Raw genomic sequence first — 18,699 nt, forward strand, 5'->3', positions numbered from 1 at the left:
AATTTTAAATAATTATTTTATTGAATAAATGTACGTAGAATACAATGTTTAATATAATTTTTAAAATTTTAAATTTCAATATTAAATTGTACCTATATATATAATTTCTCAAACTAACTAAAATTATATATAAAAAAAATCACAAATAAAAGCAAAAAAACGTGAAATAGATTGATCACCTGTGAAATGCCATAAATGCCCTCTTTCAATATCGAATCAAATTAAAGTTTTGAAACTTAGGAACGACAACTCCAAGTTGATTAAACTGACCAAAGAATTAATTAAACATCCAAAATGGAAAGCAAATAATAAGCTGAGTTTTTTGGACGAAAAAAAAGGAAAAGTGGCGGTCCTTTCGCTTCGATAACATCAAGATCAAGATCGACGGCGTTTCACTGGAGTGATTCTAGTGAAGCTGCTTCTGCTGAGTGCCGGAGGTTCCGACGGACAGCGGTGGAGCTGAGCGGAGAGTGAGTCGGAGGAAGCTGAAGCATGGCGCTCTATTATTCGAGTTTCACAGCGTTTGCTTGCCCGAATCGACTCTTGTCGTCTCGGCAACGGCAACCGAATCATTTTCCTTATGTTTCGAACAATTTAATCTCGTTTACTCGTCACTGCCGAGACCTAAGTCTACCGTGCTTGGCTATTTCGCTGTATCCGAAAGCTACGATTTCTCATGTATTTACTGTATGATTTGATCGCATTTTTTTTAATCTAAATTTGAGTCGATTTGATCGCATTTTCTTTAATCTAAATTTGAGTCGATTTAATCGCATTTTTTTAATTTAAACTTGAGTCGATTGGATTGCATTTTTTTAATCTAAAATTGAGTCGATTTAATGCATTTTTTTAATCTAAATTTGAGTCGATTTGATTTTATCTTTAGTGTTATTGGTGGAATTAGTCGGATTGAACGAGAACAGAATGCGGCTTTTGACTTATTACTATTATTTTGGTGAACTCCGGGCTGATTAAAACGATATGAAATTGCTAGTAGTTAGGGAATGGAAGAACTTCGAGGTTCGAACTTTATTTATAATTGAACTCGTTTTAGTGGCAGAATTTACAATGTGCCGATTTGATCGTTGGGATTCACTCCTTGTAACCCCGATAACGCTTTGGAAATTGAGTGGTTTGTTGTTTATGTCGATTGAACGTGGTTGTATATGCTGGCAGGTTACGGCGCGTGCAACGCCAGAGCCTCTTAGAATCAAGATATCCGGTGCTCCTGCTTCAGGCAAAGGCACACAATGCGAACTTATTACTTGGAAAGTAAGCAATTTCATTAACAAGCGAGCCTCCGAAATCTTCTATTTTTCTCTTGGCCCTCACTGACAATAAGCTATGCTAATTGCATATATCTATTTCTCCGACAGAGAATTTAGGTCGCTATTGTTTGTGAGGACGTAAAATCTTAATCGGGAGGCTATCAGCTTCATATGTTTTTAAACTCCGCTGATTAGGATAATTTGCCAAGGAGATGCGTTTTAAAAATATCTATTATTAGGGTGTGGAAACCTCTCCCTAGGAGATGCGTTTTAAAAATCTTGAGAGGAAGCTCGAAAGAAAGCCCAAAAAATACAATATTTACTAGTGGTGGGCTTGAACGGTTACATGGAAATTCTAAAAAGAATATTTGAAAATACTTCTTGGAGTTAGTTGAGTGATCAAGAAAGATCATGTAGTATGGTTAGGTGGTTGCTCCGTGAGAATAATCGAAGTTCTCACGGATATTAAAAAATAAAAGTCAAAGGAGTTTGGAGAGGGAAGATTTGAGTTAAGAAAGTAGATTCTTGAGCTATTCTCCATTTTATCCTTCTCTATTAAAAAAGGATAAAGATGATATAATTCACTATTGAACACTATTGTGGCTGTTTCTTATTTGGGGAGAACAAGTATCAACTGTAAATCGATATGTGATGATCAGTTTCCGCTTTAGTAGGCTTACTTCCATTTTTCTTGATGCCTATATCTCCATTGAAGTCTTATATGTTCTGACCAAACCTATTACCTGTCTGTGCTCGTACTTCAATTTTTGTTATTGCCCTACAATCTTTGTTTATGCTTTATAAATTTCTCATGGTTTATTTCCCCTGGAGAATAGCAGATTGAATCAAGTCATTCTCCTCTGTGCAGTATGGTTTGGTGCATATCGCAGCTGGAGATTTACTCAGGGCAGAAGTCAATAGTGGCAGCAAAAATGGGAAGCTAGCGAAAGATTACATGGAGAAAGGACTATTAGTTCCTAATGAAATAGTCGCGCTGGTAGGAAAATCTATATTATTATTTTCGTATGTGGTAATTTTCGTCTGTAATGTACCTGTCAGTATCTTGTAGATGGTAAAGGAGCGGCTGTCACAACCTGATGCTCAGGAAAATGGTTGGCTCTTAGATGGTTATCCTAGGAGTTCTTCTCAAGCAAATGCTCTTAAGGAAGTTGGCTTTGAGCCTGATCTTTTCATTCTTCTTGAAGTAAGATTTGTTCAATGATGCTGATTTTAGTTTCAAAATTTGCACTTTCACCCTGAATTTCCAAGATTGAGGAGTGTCAGTACTGGTTCTTTTTTGTTTTTTTAATACATGGGTTTCTATCAGGAAAAAGAAGAAAAAAGCAAAACTAAATTTAATGTCGGTAGGTTGATTTGGGTTGCATACGCATTTTTATCTTGATTTGTGGCTTTTTGAATTTTTGATGATGACTAAGTGGATTAGCATTACTTTTACGAAAATTTCACTACCTTATGTGCATTGTATGCTATGCCACGGGGATCATAGCTTTTGTTATGGTCTACTCTTAACAAACATCTTATCAGAGCTTCAAGACCAGAACTTACAGTAACCTCGATTTATAATTGTAGGTCCCCGAAGAAATTCTTGTTGAGAGAGTTGTTGGAAGAAGACTGGATCCCGTTACTGGCAAGATATATCACTTGAAGTATTTTCCTCCCGACAATGAAGAAGTTGCTGCCAGACTTACACAGCGCTTTGATGATACTGAAGAAAGGGTATTTTCTTTAACACTGTATCTATTTTGGTCTGTCATTTCAAACCATTATCTTTGGTGGTGTGTATATTTAACAAGGTTTTGTTTGGATCATTCTTGGGCAAGCTTCTTAATCTCCATAATTTTGCCTGTTTCTGAGCACTTACGCTATTGAAATACTGACTGTGCTCCCTGCCATTGGGGTTTTCAGGTGAGGTTAAGATTGCAGACTCACCACCAGAATCTGGAGGATGTTCTTTCATTGTATCAAGATGTTACAGTTAAGGTATGCAATTTAGCCCCCATCGACCATCACTCCCCTTATTGGGGAAAACAAAAATACAAAAAACGAAAAAAAGAACAAGAGAAATGTACCTGTGCATTTAGCCTGTTGTTCATTCTTTTCATTTCTGGAAGAAGTCTCTGGTAAATGCCTTTATTTTACTTGAGAATCTGAATTAGTAAACGCTATGGATTTGATAAATTTTCGTTCCTTTTTCCTCACAGACTACCCTTCCCAGCAATCTTGACCAATTCTCAAATCCTATGCCATTGGCTTTAGGATATTAGCACACACAAATGGACTCAAGTATCTAATCGAAACACAACATAGATGTGAGCAAAAAGGAGTCGAGGCATGCTTTGACCAATTGGATAGTCCTCCCATAATTTTGTTTTGTGACCATCCTTCAATCAACTCTATCCTCAATCAAGTTGCACTATGCTTTGGAAATTCAAAGGCTAAAACAACTACCAGAGAGGCTTATTTTTGTTGACTAACCAAACTTATCTTGCCCGTATTTACTAGAGTTAATTTCATACCCTAGGGAGTTAACTTCTTCAGAAACTGCCACTTTCACTTTGCTAAAACAACAACGATGCATTCTTAACGTTAATGTATCTCCCAACTCTGAAGGAAGAGACAAATTTCCAGTTAACTAATTTTTCTTTGATAACTATTTGGCTTTTTGTTTTTAAAAATTAAGCACATAAATACTATTTCCACCCCTACGTTTTTGGAAAATATAAGTAGTTTTCAAGAACTTGTTTCTGTTTTCGAAATTTAACTAAGAATTTAAATGGTTTCTAAAGAAAGATGAAATCCATGGTAGAGAAATTATGAGAAAACAAACACAATTTTCAAAAACTAAAAATAAAAAATCAAATGGTTATCAAATAAAGTCTAAATCTCTTTATTTTCCAAAAGAAATCACAAATGATGAACATTACTGACTTGTATATTATCAATTGACTTGGTTGTTCTGCATCTGTTCATCAGTATAGTACTCAAAAACTATTTTTCCCCCTTTCAGGTGAATGGAAATGCGCCAAAGGAAGTTGTATTTGATCAAATAGATAGACTGCTAATAGGACTTCTAGAGCAACGGAAGGCTGCTATAGGATCTCTAGCCACATAGATAACTTTGCAGCATGGTTAGGCCCCTTTTGAGTTTTGTGAGATTACATACTCGCGAAATTTTTTTTTCTGTGGATAGGGAAGCCTTATCTATTAATTACATTTTTACTATGACTCTGTACAAAAGCAATAAACATGAGAAAACATCATTATGTAGTGTTACGAGGTGGCTTGAGACCAGAAAAGCTTGTACTGCATTTATTTTCATCTTACCCAATGTCGTAGTATCAATAAAATGATTGAAATGGGATTTCAAGGAAGAGTGATAAATTCTTAGGGTTTTTTCCATTTCGTTTTCTTCGATAATTTTTATCGTAAGCATAGGTTTTTGATTTCATTATATTTAATGATTTGTATGGTAGGTGTTAAATGAAAACTGGTCTGACTAATTGTAATGGAGAAAATGATTACTGGTGCAATTTTGATGCATCAAGGGATCGATAAATTACCTATCATGAACTGTTTATTTGCAATTTTTGTATATTTGAGATAAATCAATTCTTAATAGTGTAATAAGTTTGCTTGAGCTAAATTGAAGAATAGTTTGAGAAGCTTCCTTACCTTTAGATGTCTTGTCATTCATAATACTGAGGTTTTTTACTCAAACTAGCATTTTGATACTCTCAGCATCTCTTTTGAATTCAAATCATGAGTTGAGAACAAACCAAATAAGGGAAAACAGTCTGTTCTGTTAGTCTCTCGTCTCTCCAACTATTTCTGCGAGTTGAGACGTTTTGTTTTATAATTAGGATAAATATGTTATGAGTTGAGAATTTTAGGAACCAAACTAAAGAATGCGTAGAATTTGAGGGACTAAAACATTAGCTTTAACACAATCGAAGTTGTAGTTACTGTTTGGTGGTGGGTGCAGTTCATAATTTATGGCTGCAGTAGGAAGATATTGATGGGTATCTTCGTATGCCTACATTCTTAATATGCACTCCCAATAAGAAGTTTTCCATTGTCTTCTCTGATTTTTCCAATCTCTTGCCCATGTGCTTCTGTCTTGTCTTATTTTTGCAGGACAACTAGAGCTCCTTGTGCAGAAGGGAATGGTTTGTAGGATCTAACACATGTTTCTAGAAGTGTATAACAAATCAAAGAAACCTGTTTGTAAGGATTGAAACTAATAACAAATTTGTTGTAAACAGGCCCTTGGATATTGGCACCTGACACCATTGCTTGCAGGGAGGTGGTTGGTGGATGGATTGTTGAAAACTAACATCTGATACTATTTACCATACAAATGCAGGATCTCTTCCATGTTTTGTCATTACGGTTGGAGTGATCGCATCATGAACGCCATAAATTTCACTTAGGGGCCTCGGAAATTATCTGATGTGAAACTTCCAACTTGAAAGTTGGACAATGTTTTTGCATCAACGTTGTAGTTATGTATAAAAGAAACTTTGCTTTTTAAATGTGAAGGAAGAGGACTTCAACAGTCTTCAGAAAAGAAAATTCTCTTATACACACTTCATTTGATGAGCTCTACAAATATATTATCCTTAGTTTTATGCTAAGGTCTGAGTTTGTGGGAGATCTCCAGAACTCACTAATTGAATACAGGCTATTGGTCTTATATGATGGCAAAGATTCTGATTGCAGCCGCAAAAAACTTGAGTATTTTGATCATTACGGCAAAGACTTGTCTTACAGTCTCATTGATGAACTAAACGAAATGTTTTTTAGTTGAACTGTTTTTCAGGGATATTGAAGAAGAGTAAGGATCAGCGTCTAATAGCATCTTCACTACCTCTCTCATGGAAGGGCGAAGTGATGGAAGCTTTGTTGTGCAAAGTACAGCAATCTTCAGGACTTTAATCATGTCATTTTGGACGACTTCAGAAGCAACTTTAACGTCTAGAAGCTTGAGGACATTATCACGCTCATTGAGGTGTGTTGAAACCCAGTAAACAATATCTTTTCCTTCTCCATATTCATCTTCGATTGCTTTCCTGCCAGTAATCAATTCTAATAGCACCACACCATAACTGTACACATCACTCTTTTCTGAAACTTTTGGAGTATATGCTAGCTCTGTATTGGAAAGTTACATGAATTAGTTAATCTTATTTTCATGTTAACTTGAATATGATGATGTTTAAACAACAAGCAAAATACATCTGTATCTGTAGAGCAGAAACAAGTTGAACTTTAGGCGACTTTTTACAAAAGGAGAAAAATGCCTAGTTGATCAGAATGAAATTAGAAGTATGAATGTGAGGCTAGAAATTTGCAAAGTGTGGCAAGAGAAAGGTCATCAGTGGAAGTATTTGTTTATCAAGTGCATCAAGTAATATCTAATGGGGGAAAAAAATAGGGAGATTGATTAGGGAGAATAACTCACCAGGAGCAATATATCCATGAGTGCCAGCAAGAGAGCTGTTCTCAGAAACAGTTTGAAACTGATCTGCAACCTTTGCCACTCCAAAATCAGCTATTTTTGGTTCATAATCTCCATCTAGAAGTATGTTTGTTGATTTTATATCTCTATGAATTATAGGTGGTGAACAATCATGATGCAAGTAAGCAATTCCCCTTGCTGCCCCCAAGGCAATCCTGTACCTCTGGTTCCAGTCCAATTCAGGCTGCCCAACTTTGATTTGTTTTTGAAGTGCTTCACGCAGGTTTCCATTAATCATGTAATCAAAAACTAGATAACTAGATCCCTCTCTCATTAAGCAAGCATAGAGCTTCAAGATGTTTCTATGTCTTATCTTCCCCAAAATCTCCATTTCTGCTGCCAACACCTTCATTGCATCTCCTTTCCAGAGCTGCTTAACAGCCACCGTACTGCCATTTTTCTTCAGATCCAACCGATAAACTTTTCCTGTTCCTCCACTCCCTATCAAATTGTCTTCTTCAAAGTTGCCTATTTCATCTGCATCAATTTCCACTTGATGGAATGATGCAATTTTCCATTTTGGAGCTCCTTGTTGGTCCCCTTCCTGACTGGTCTCTGAGCTTGTCTCACTGCGCTTCAAGTAATTACAACTTACCAATACCAGCCCTGCTAATACACAAACCAAGATGGAGACTATGATACTGAAAAATACAAGTTTATCCTCTAGCACCCCTTTTTGACTATGCTTTCCAGTACAAGTAGTCAGGCCCGTTTTTATCCTCTCTCTGTAGTTTTCATCAACACAGAGTTCTTTGTTGTCCAAAAATGCTTTGTCTCCACTCATTGCCAGAAGACTGGATGGAACCCTTCCAAAGAGCTGATTACCCGACAAATCAATCGAACTTAGTTTCATTTTCTCCAAGTACTCTGGGATTATACCTGTAAGTTTGTTGCTTGAGAGATTCAGAGAGTTCAAAGAGCTGATTAATGAAAATGAAGATGGGATAGTGCCACTAAGAGAGTTGTGAGCAAAATTTATGTCCACAAGTCTTTCACAATTCCCAATCTCCAGTGTGATTGATCCATTCAAAGAATTTACTTCCAGGTGTAATGATGAAAGTTGCCTGAGAAAACCAATTTCAGAAGGTATTTCTCCATTGAAGTCATTGTTACTCAAGTAAAGCCTTTCTAAATTTGTCAACTTGCCAAGCTCTGATGGAAGCTTACCTGAAAACTTATTGTTTAGCAAAATCAATTGGCTCAAGCTAGTTGATAAACCAATGTTTGGGGATATAACTCCAGTAAATTCATTGTCACTAAAATCAATCATTTTTGCATTAGGAAGAGCCCAAACCCCATCTGGAATCCTGCCAGACATTTGATTGTTACTTATTCTGAACCTTTGCAGTGATTTGCACTCAGCTAGAGAAAGTGGAAGCTCGCCTGAAAATCTATTTCCCAGAGCAAGTAAGAACTGCAACTTCCCATTCTCACACAAGAACTTGGGGAAATGACCTGAAAATTGGTTCTCCGATATGTCAATACTGTCGAGGGGCGCAAATCTGCCGAAATTGACAGGAAATTCCCCAGAAAAGTTGTTCCTATAGATTGAAAATGCAGTAAGATTCTGCATATTTCCAAACCCTTCAGGAAGCTTTCCAGAGAAGTTGTTTTCATACGACTGAAAAACCACCAAATTCCTCAGGTTCCCAACCTCTTCAGGCAACTCCCCGTAGAAATTATTTGCCGAAATATCGATTTCTTGCAGAAGGGTAAGGTTCGAAATCTCTAGTGGGATTTCTCCAGTCAAACAATTCACAAAAAGTTCAAGCTTATTCAGATTCTTCAACTTGGATATTGACTTGGAGAGTTTACCAGAAATTTTGTTCCTTGAAAGATCCAATGTCTGTAATGCCTTCAATTCAAACAGAGACTCTGGAATTTCTCCTCTCAAATAAGCATTGGCTAGATATAGCCAAGTTAAGTTCTTCAAATTTCCAATAGATTCTGGTATTTCACCTGTCTCAAACTCATTTTCACCCAGACCAAGAGATACCAATCCAGTTAAATTCCCAACCCAGAATGGGAATTGACCGGAGAAAAAGTTGATAGATAGATCAAAAGCCTCCAAATTTCTCAGCTGAGAAAGATCGGGAATTCTCCCAACCATTTCGTTGTCAGTGAGATTCAGTACTTTAAGATTGCTACAGTTCATCAGTTGATAAGGAAGTACCCCATAAATGTGGTTTGAGGCCAATGAAAGTGTTGTGAGACTTTGTAGAACAGAAATAGATGGAGAAATCTCACCAGAAAGCGACTTGTTTTCCAACGAAATCTCAACAACTTTCCCAGAAAACCGGTCGCAAGTAACACCGGAGAACCCACAAGGGGATTTAGAATCAATCCAAGAATGAAGAAAACCCGCCGGGTCTTTGAGATTCTCTTTGAAACGAAGCAATGCTCGAGTCTCGATTGGAAGAGACAGAGTTGGAACAAAAAGACCCGAAACCAAAATAAAGATGAACAGGGAATAAACATGGAACTTCTCCATTGGGGAGATTGAGAATAATTCTCACAGTATCTACGATCGAGTCCGCTGGATCAATATCTCCCTTTGTGGCACCTACACTTCAAACATCTGTAGTTAGGAAAGGAAAAACAATAGAGAGGTTCCAAATGTTGATATATAGTAGAGAAAATCAGTGGTTGTTGGGATGAAAAGAAATGAATCTAAGGAAAACCAAAAACAAAAACAGGTGTATGTTAGGATGTCATTTTTGGGTGAACAAGTGGATTTTCCTTCATAATTGGTACATGATATTCATGATTAGTGGAAAAGAAGAAAGAGATTTACTTCAAAGCCACTCATATCAAAGCTAAACTGTTGCTCATCATGGAAGTAAACTGGAAGAAGAAGAAGAAGAAGAAAATTTGCATATCATTCTTCCATTACTGCTTTTGATGCTTAAATCTTACCTGAAGCAAGAACTTACACCATCTCCATCATTTCCTCCGCTAGAAACTCTCTATCCTCTTCCATGAAATCCTCCACCCCTAATTCAGCATCTTCCCAAACAGATCATAAGTAACTTAGAGGGTTTTCTTCAGCTTTCAGGGAAGAACAGTAAGTGTTCATCATTTTTTTTCTTTTCTTTTTTTTTTTTAGAAAGGGAATGTTTGGTTGCAGGGAATTGGGTGAGAAATGGAGATTGTAGAAGGAATGAAAGGAACTTATAAGTAGAAGTGAAGTTCCTTGGATGTGCTACGATACTCACTTTTGGTGGAAACTTAAGCAAACAGAGTGACTGAGAGAGACGTTCTCTGTGACTTGTGAAGTGCTTTTTGTATTGGTGGGAGACAAGAGAGAGAGAGAGAGACCTACTCTGTGACTTGTGAAGTGCTTTTGTATTGGTGGGAGAGAAGAGAGAGAAGAGAGAGAGAAGCTTACAGAAGCAGAGAGAGGGGAAAGAGAGATACTGAGAGAGACCTACTCTGTGACTTATGAAGTGCTTTTTGTATTGGTGGGAGAGACGAGAGAGAGGGGGAGAGAGAGACCTACTCTGTGACTTGTGAAATGCTTTTTGTATCGGTGGGAGAGAAGAGAGAGAGATTACAGAGAGAGAGACCTACTCTGAGTTATGAAGTGCTCTTTGTATTGGTGGGAGAGAAAAGAGAGAGAGAGAGAGAGTTTAGTTGGTAGCAGATTTTGAAGGCGAAGAGTAGGAGGAGAAGAGGGGGGAAGTGGATCATATTTGGATCAAAATTTACCAATTCCACTCCAGTTTTTGCTTCGTCCACCACACCACCACCCTTTAGATCCCATCTGAATTTAGATTGAATGATGGGAGTGGAATCCATCAACACTTTCATACGTAACAAAAGAGATAGCCGCAGCTTTTTTCATTTTCCAAAATCCCTCATATTTATTCTTTATTCTTTTATTCTTTATTATTTATTTAATTACCCTTTCCTTCACCCCAATCATTGGAGATTCGACCCATTTTTCATTCCACCCTTTTTTCTTTTTCTTTTTCTATTTCTTTTATTTTTCAAATTTTTACATGTGACCGGTTCCCCAGGTTTGCCAGGATTGGATAAATAATAATAACAATTAAACAACCTATGGTTGGGTTTTATCCATGTTCACTTCCCTTATATATCCTATCATATCATTACTCTCTCGAATCTTTTTAAATAATATGTTTGTCGGTGAACCCATGATTCTAGGTTAAATTATAAATTTAATTTCTCTCATTCTGAAAAAAAAAAAATAGAGTTTAGTTCCTTCTCGAGAGTGCTTGTTGCTCGTATTCTCAAGTTAGGGTCTATTTAAGCGTAATTATATAATAATTCAAGGTCACTACTAGCAGATATTGTCTGCTTTAGCTCATTATGTATTGTCATTAGCCTCAGTTATAAATCTCACAATCCACCACTTCCCTTGGGGACCTAGAGTCCTCGTTGGCATACTGCATCGTACCTAGCTCTGATACTGTATCATCCTTATCCTTAAGGTTTTAAAACAAGTCTTTCACGCCTTTATAATAAAATGTTCCGTTCTCCTCTTATTCAACCAATGTGAGATCTCGTAAAATCTATTTTATTAAAAAAAATTTCTCATGAATTTACCTCTATATATATTTTATTAATTTATTTGGTGAATAAATATTAATTCATTCATCTTAAATTCAATGTTTGTACACCAACAAACAGGTAGACAAGGGATTGGTCCTCAAATCTCCAACTTGATTTTTGTGTTTTTCTTTTTTTCCTTCATTCAAATAAATTGTCAAATCCAAGCAATATGTTGCATTTTTTACACCAAAGTAATAAAAAAAATTTAAAAATCCAAAAATAAATAAATAAATAGTTTTGGCTTCACTCTAAGAAAATAATATTTTAAATATATTAAAGGCGGATTAAATTATAAATTTTGATCACTCATCATTGAAAATAAATAAATAAATTAGATATTTTATGAATTAACATTTTATTTTCATTAAAAATAAAAATTTGATTAAATGACTGAAACAACTCCAATCAACTCATAAAATTTATGGTTGAGTTTAGTTTGGTTCATTATTTAACTAGGGTTGTCTGAGTTAAAGAGAAATTACGAATCCGAATAATTGAGTTGGGTATATATATTATTTAACGGTTACATATAAATTAACATACACCCCTACCTTCATTGCACTAAGAAATCAACCGTTTTTACTTTTTCAGTAATAGAAGCGATTATCTCGCTAGGTTAAAATGACAAACCTATTAATGGTTACGAGAGCAACAGGGGAAAATGAAACGAGATAAGTTCCGAGTTTTCTAGGGTTCGGGATAGGGTTATTTTTGGGATAAAAAGGAAAAAGAAGAAGGAAAGGACAGGTTGAATGAGGGTCACATGGGTTTCATACTGACCCATTACCTATTGTGATTAGGTGAATGAAAGGGAATGGGCAGCCCGTCACCATATCTCCATTTTCTTGGAAATAGACCCTCAAATTCTTATGACCCTTTTCTTTTAAGGAAATTGGACCCCATTTTAAATAATTAATTATTATTATTATAATATATAAATAAATAAATAAATAAATAATTGGACCCCTTTTTTGGGATTTCACATTTCAATTCAACAACTCACATAATAGCTCTTCTCATAATTCACTTCCTTTTTCTTTTTAATATTTGGTTAAAATATTATTTTAGTTGTTCTAATTTATTATATAAAATTAATTTTTGATTAAATAATAATAATAATTGTGATGTCCAACGTTGGTTAGGAGAAGAACAAACTACCCTTTTGTAAAAGTGTGGAAATCTTCTTCTAGCAGGCGAGTAGGGAAAGCCTAAAAATGATAATATTTACTAGCGGTGAGTTTGAGCTGTTACAAATGGTATTAGAGTCAAGACACCGAACGATGTGTCAACCTTGTTCCCCGAAGGGAGTAGACACGAGGCAGTGTGTCAGTAAGGACGCTGACCCTAAATGGGGGTGGACTGTGGGAGTGGATTTGGTGGGAGCCCCACATCTCTGAGAGAAATGAACGAGTGTCAGCGAGGACATTGGGTCCCGAAGGAGGGTAGATTGTGATGTTCCACGTTGGTTGGGGAGGAGTACAAATCTCCCTTTATAAAGGTGTGGAAGATGACAATATTTACAGGTGGGTCTAGGCCGATGTCTCACATTGGTTGGGGAGGAGAACAAATCACCTTTCATAAGGGTGTGGAAGATAACAATATTTATAGGTGGGTCTGGGCCGTTACCATAATAATAATATTATTATTATATTTGACTAATATCACTAGACAACTATATAACTTTACGCCGACCAGTTTTAAGCTTTGTTAGAAGTATATGGACTAAAATGAACGAAATCTCAAAATATACCGGAACATTATAAAAAGATCGATATGAACATCATGAGTTGTCCTGTAATAAAACCTGTGGTTGCTGATACTTTCTTCTCGATTCCTTCTTCCATAACCTGAGCTCGAAAAAGGAAGAGATAAGAGAGCACTATGGAGAATGTGGTCAGAAATCCACCGGGAAGGACGCACCTCTGGTGTACCAATTATCGTGCCCACAATAAACGCTGGGTAGCCAAGTGTAGAGCGGATAACTGCCGAAAGCATCTAAATAGTAAGCCCACCCCAAGATGAGTGCTCTCCTATTCCGACTTCCCCAAAGCCCCGATAGCACAGTCGAGACAGTGATGGGTTCTCTGTCCTTACGAGGATGGAGCGACAAAAGTTTTGAGAATTCAAGAGAAGGTCACAGCGAGATGAGCCGTTTATCATCACAATAGATGTCAAGTGGAAGTGCAGTGATGTGCAGAGGCATCATTCCAAACCTTTTACTTTATTTAAAAATTATTCTATTATAATATTACTCTTAATATTTAAAAAATGATTCAAAATTATTTTTGAGGTAGAAAATTTGTTAAAGTATTGAATAAAATTGATAAGTTATGAAACCACTACAAGGGGAGTAAGATTCGGATTACCTTGTTGATCAAATATCTCAAGGCAAGAACATTGTTTGAGATTCGAATCACTCCACAAGCAAGATCGATCATGTCTAGCTTGAATGATTCTTGTTGATCAAATATCTCAAGGCAAGAATACTTGCTTGAGATTCGAATCACTCCACAAACAAGATTGATCATGTCGAGCTTGAATGATTCTACATGCAACCTAAACTACATAGAATTGCAAAGAAACTTAGTCATTGGCTAAAGAAGAGCACAAATGCTTCTTTTTACTATATTCTTCCAAGTCTCCTACAAATACAACATACATGGCTTTATATAGCCTCAAAATGGTCATAATTAACCATTAATTGTAACCTAAAGTAAATAAAACGTCCTAAAAACACTAAATTGTAACCCACCCAAAATTTATAACAATCAAACTTCACTCTTCTTCAATGTAGCATGCATTGAAACATCTTTTGATAATTTTGACATCATTTTCTTCACATCGTCATTGAAATATATTGTATGATTGATGTTTTTTTGGTTCATATAAAAAATGTTGACATATTTGAACGTCATTCTTTCAAGCATGAATAATATTACAACTTTTAACAAAATAAGCGTAGTTTAAAACAACCAGGAAAGTTCGGGTATTTTTTTGTAATTTAACGTAAATATTTTTAATTTAATGGATTTTAGTAGGTCACATTATTATTTGTTTTAATATCCAAACCCTATAAACCTTTTTTAAAAGTAAAAATTAAATTGTAGGAATTAAAATCAACATTTTAAAATTATAAAAATAAAAATGAAATAAATGAGACATCGAAAATTTAATCACAGAATAAATATTAAAAAAAGCAAAAGTAATTATAAAAATTCAAAAAGAAAAAGAAAAAGTGAAATTCTAGAAGAAATGGAACGGCTGATGTACGGAAATTAAAAGAAATAAAAATAAAAATAAAAGGGCCGAGGAAGAAATGGAGTGGCCCCGGCGCGTGAATGAAGGTCCGACAACGGCACGCGCGTGCGCTCCACTCCCCACAAAAATCCATAATAATCTCATTTTCTATGACCATTATTTTGAGCAAGTGGCTATCCATTTCACATGTAGGCGCGTCGCTTTCATAATCCAACTCAAAATCCCAAAAAACCCAATTCCTTCCTTTATTTTTTTGTCTTATTCATAATCAATAGATTTTGAATGCTTTTTTATTATTATTTTTTTTAATAAAGATTTTTTGTCTTATTCCTCGGACCTTACGTCGGGTTCTCACTATCACATTGTATGGTGACGGGCACTGATATCATTTGTAACAATTCAAGCCCAACGCTAACAGATATTGTCCAATTTAACTCGATACATATAGTCGACATATATGCTAAGAGTTTACACACCCTACCTTATCAGAAATCTTTCGTTCTCAATTATTATAAGAATTTTAATTCAATAAAATTTAAAATGAAAATATTTTTTTAATTTTTTTAAATTATGCACTTACTAATCTTATAAACGGTCAATATAATTTCTTTTACAAAATAATTATTTATATTAAAATATGATTTCTATATTCATTGTACTAAAAAAATGACAATATTTATTTATTTTTATCCTTAAAATTCAAATAAAATAAACAATTATTTACTCACGAGGCCGAATATTACCATTTAAAAAAAAAAAGATCGTAACTTAATGGGCCGACCCAATTGAATTTGTTGCTCGGCCCATGGGCCTAACATTCAATCCAATGGGCCGACTGTATTAAAATTATTGCAAAATATATTGTAATGGGCCTAAGGTTCAAATTGAAACAATAAAACATAAATAATTTAACAATATTTTAAATATATTGAAAATAGGAATAAAAAATGCATTCTCTAACGTAAAACATTAGAACGTCTTGACTTCATTCTCTGACTAATTCCATTTCCGTTCTCTGTAACCACTACGCATAGACGTCGGTGACTAATCTTCTCTCTCGCCGGAGGGAGAAGACCCACCGGCGACCGCCATTTCCTACCAACCATGCTCTTGAAGCCATTCAACACCGTCCCCGTCATCTTCATGTTTGCTCTCGCATTCTTCATCCTCCTCTTAACTGGTTTCCTCGAATTTCCCCCGGCGTTCACTTCCATCGTACCGCTTACCGACGATCTGAATCTCTCAGCCGTTGAGTTTGTATCTGAACCTTTCACTGATTTGATCACCTCTTTTAATAAATGGGATTCTCAGGTCGGTTGTGATCGGTTTCGGGAGAAAATTGGCGGCGGTTTGGGTAATCGGTCTTCGTCTTCTTCGCTGCAGCTAGTCGGCGCCGATTCTAGTGGTGATTGTCGGGCTCTGAAATTGGTTCATGTTGCTGTGTTGGTGAAAGGATGGACATGGATTCCGGATAATTTAGACAATTTGTATTCGTGTTCTTGCGGATTGAGCTGTCTTTGGACTAAGTCTTCTGTTCTTGCTGATAAACCTGACGCTTTGTTCTTCGAGACCAGTACGCCTCCGAGACAGGTCGATTCTTTCAATTTCCATAGCTTAATTTGAATTTTACAATCTATCTGTATCTCTCTCTCTGTTGCATTTTACACGATTTTGGATAATTGTTTTGTTCTGCCTCATTCAGTTCTTATGATCTGTTTGGATGAAGCCATGATTAGTTCTAAGAGCTTGAATCATGTAGAATATTGAGAAGTGCTTGGTTTTTGAACTGAGAATTGTTGGTGGTATTGTGTTTTGTATTAATAATGTCATGAAGCTTGCAGATAGTATTACTTAGTACACTATGATCTGATGGATTCTGGCCTGCCTTAACATTGATATTTAGTCATTGTGGTCCGTTCTTGAATTGGTTCTTCAACCTTGGAAATGAAGGTTGCAGAGAATCTAAATTCAATGGTTTGGGATTGGAAGAGTGGATAAACAATTAGGGACTTCATTGTAGCAACCCAAGCCCACTGCTAGCAAATATTGTTTGCTTTGGTCTGTTATGTATCATCGATAGCCTTACAGTTTTCAAACGCGTCTGCTAGGGAGAGGTTTACACACCCTTGTAAGGAATGTTTCCTTCCCCTCTCCAACCAATATGCGATCTTACAATCCATCCTCCTTGGAGGCCCGACATCCTTGCAAGCACACCGCCTAGTGTCGGGCTCTAATAGCATTTGTAACAACCTAAGCTCACCACTAGCTGATATTGTCCGCATCGGTTTGTTACGTATTGCAAGTGTCTCACGGTTTTAAAACGCGTATGCTAGGGAGAGATTTACACACCCTTGTAAGGAATGCTTCGTTCCCCTCTCCAACCAATGTAGGATCTCACAATCCACCCCGAAGCGTCCTTGTTGACACATTGCCTAGTGTATTGCTCCAATAGCATTTGTAATAGCCTAAACCCACCGCTAGCAGATATTGTCCGCTTCGCCCCTTCGTATTGTCATCAGTCTCACGGTTTTAAAACGCGTCTGTTAGGGAGAGGTTTCAACACTCTTATAAGGAATGTTTCGTTCTCCTCTCCAACCAATGTGTAATCTTACAACTCCATCCTCCTTGGAGGCCCGGCATCCTTGCTGGCACACCGCCTAGTCTCGGGCTCTAATAGCATTTGTAACAGTCCAAGCCCACCGCTAGCTGATATTGTCCGCGTCGGTTTGTTACGTATCGCTGTCAGCCTCACGGTTTTAAAATGCGTCTGCTAGGGAAAAGTTTCCAAACCCTTGGATATTACTTTTTGAAGAAGAAAACTAAAATTAATCTATAGACAGTAGAATAGAATTTCTTTACCATGTCGTACCTCGTTGACCATAGATCACGAGGTCTAAGTAGAACTGTTTGGTGGCATTAGTAATGTGTTATCTTAGTCAATACCCTTTGTACATAATTTCATACAAACTCCTTGGTCATCCTTATTGTTATGTTGGGGCTGGATCAATTTTGTTTACTGTTCTCTTTAATGTTTTCTAGAGGCGCAGGGGAGATCCTCTTCGTGTATATATGGATCTCGAGGCTGGTCGGAAGCGCTCGGGTTTTGAGGATTTATTTGTTAGTTATCATGCAGAAGACGACGTTCAGTCAACTTATGCAGGAGCACTCTTTCACAATGGTCGAAACTATCATGTATCGTCTTCTAAAAACAATGTGAGTTTTTTCGTTACCTATCTGATTTTTGTCTTAAGGAATGTGATACTCACAATTTTGATATTTTCTTAGGATACGCTCGTTTATTGGTCATCGTCCCGCTGTCTTCCCGTAAGAAATCGGCTAGCTGAAAAGCTTCTAACTTTGCTGCCTCACCATTCATTTGGCAAGTGCTTGAACAATGTAGGCGGACTGGATGTGGCTCTCTCTATGTACCCTGAATGTGCAAATGATGGCAGTGTCACCCCAAAATGGTGGGATCATTTGCATTGCGCAATGTCTCATTACAAATTTGTTCTAGCAATCGAAAACACGATGACCGAAAGTTACGTGACAGAGAAGCTATTTTATGCACTAGACTCTGGTTCGGTCCCGATCTATTTTGGTGCCCCAAATGTCTGGGACTTTGTCCCTCCACATTCTATAATTGATGGGTCTAAATTCAGCTCGTTAGAAGAGTTAGCTTCTTATGTAAAGCGACTTGCCAATGACCCGGTAGCTTATGCCGAGTACCATGCTTGGAGACGATGCCGCACGTTGGGTAACTATAGAATGACCCGTGCTGCAAGCCTCGACACTCTGCCGTGCCGAGTATGTGATGCTGTGAGCAGAAAGGGTGGTAGAAATGCTTGAGCTCACCCAGTTAGGAAATGGATGTAGGTAGAAAAATCATACAGGATCACATTAAAATCTTTTTGATTTATTACCATTATTGAGCCATAAGTTAATTACTCTTTTCTTATAAGTTTTTGATATTACGCCACGTTTGTATCGCACCTCGTGGAGTAAACATCTAACCAAGTCTGTGATTAGGGAATGAGAGAATTTTCACTACCATCAGTAGAC

General features: G+C 36.6%; 3 protein-coding genes across 5 annotated transcripts; 2 read left to right on the forward strand and 1 right to left on the reverse strand.

The window, feature by feature from the left end:
• Nucleotides 1–281: 281 nt before the first annotated feature.
• Nucleotides 282–4,666, forward strand: LOC111487285 (adenylate kinase, chloroplastic-like). 2 transcript variants are annotated; one of them, XM_023134653.1, is made up of 7 exons: nucleotides 282–687; nucleotides 1,177–1,272; nucleotides 2,137–2,265; nucleotides 2,338–2,472; nucleotides 2,859–3,005; nucleotides 3,195–3,269; nucleotides 4,297–4,666. In XM_023134653.1, exons 1-7 carry the CDS (start codon nucleotides 493–495, stop codon nucleotides 4,399–4,401), a joined length of 882 nt encoding a protein of 293 aa, XP_022990421.1. In that variant the 5' UTR covers nucleotides 282–492; the 3' UTR covers nucleotides 4,402–4,666. The 2 variants fall into 2 exon arrangements, with proteins under 2 accessions (XP_022990421.1, XP_022990422.1); XM_023134654.1 differs by having other exon boundaries at nucleotides 282–678.
• A 1,290-nt stretch (nucleotides 4,667–5,956) lies between these two features.
• LOC111487180 (receptor protein-tyrosine kinase CEPR2-like) lies at nucleotides 5,957–10,125 on the reverse strand. The gene is made up of 3 exons (XM_023134469.1): nucleotides 9,724–10,125; nucleotides 6,751–9,370; nucleotides 5,957–6,440 (listed from the first exon to the last, which is right to left on the reverse strand). Exons 2-3 carry the CDS (start codon nucleotides 9,296–9,298, stop codon nucleotides 6,073–6,075), a joined length of 2,916 nt encoding a protein of 971 aa, XP_022990237.1. The 5' UTR covers nucleotides 9,299–9,370; nucleotides 9,724–10,125; the 3' UTR covers nucleotides 5,957–6,072.
• Nucleotides 10,126–15,589: 5,464 nt separating this feature from the next.
• Nucleotides 15,590–18,584, forward strand: LOC111487250 (alpha-(1,4)-fucosyltransferase-like). 2 transcript variants are annotated; one of them, XM_023134606.1, is made up of 4 exons: nucleotides 15,590–15,647; nucleotides 15,689–16,230; nucleotides 17,680–17,853; nucleotides 17,926–18,584. In XM_023134606.1, the coding sequence occupies exons 2-4, from the start codon at nucleotides 15,745–15,747 to the stop codon at nucleotides 18,484–18,486; spliced, it is 1,221 nt and encodes a 406-aa protein (XP_022990374.1). In that variant the 5' UTR covers nucleotides 15,590–15,647; nucleotides 15,689–15,744; the 3' UTR covers nucleotides 18,487–18,584. The 2 variants fall into 2 exon arrangements, with proteins under 2 accessions (XP_022990374.1, XP_022990373.1); XM_023134605.1 differs by having other exon boundaries at nucleotides 15,623–16,230.
• Nucleotides 18,585–18,699: the final 115 nt, after the last annotated feature.

Source organism: Cucurbita maxima, unplaced genomic scaffold, assembly GCF_002738345.1.
Source record: "Cucurbita maxima cultivar Rimu unplaced genomic scaffold, Cmax_1.0 Cma_Scf00012, whole genome shotgun sequence".
Classification (NCBI taxonomy): Eukaryota; Viridiplantae; Streptophyta; class Magnoliopsida; order Cucurbitales; family Cucurbitaceae; genus Cucurbita; species Cucurbita maxima.

Coding starts and splice junctions, on each gene's coding strand:
- LOC111487285 (XM_023134653.1), top strand. CDS start 493: ATGGCGCTCTATTATTCGAGTTTCACAGCGTTTGCTTGCCCGAATCGA. Junction 688..1,176: donor CGATTTCTCATGTATTTACT/GTATGATTTGAT, acceptor ATATGCTGGCAG/GTTACGGCGCGTGCAACGCC. Junction 2,473..2,858: donor ATCTTTTCATTCTTCTTGAA/GTAAGATTTGTT, acceptor TTATAATTGTAG/GTCCCCGAAGAAATTCTTGT.
- LOC111487180 (XM_023134469.1), bottom strand. CDS start 9,298: ATGGAGAAGTTCCATGTTTATTCCCTGTTCATCTTTATTTTGGTTTCG. Junction 6,441..6,750: donor TCATGGATATATTGCTCCTG/GTGAGTTATTCT, acceptor TTTCCAATACAG/AGCTAGCATATACTCCAAAA.
- LOC111487250 (XM_023134606.1), top strand. CDS start 15,745: ATGCTCTTGAAGCCATTCAACACCGTCCCCGTCATCTTCATGTTTGCT. Junction 16,231..17,679: donor CCAGTACGCCTCCGAGACAG/GTCGATTCTTTC, acceptor AATGTTTTCTAG/AGGCGCAGGGGAGATCCTCT. Junction 17,854..17,925: donor TATCGTCTTCTAAAAACAAT/GTGAGTTTTTTC, acceptor ATATTTTCTTAG/GATACGCTCGTTTATTGGTC.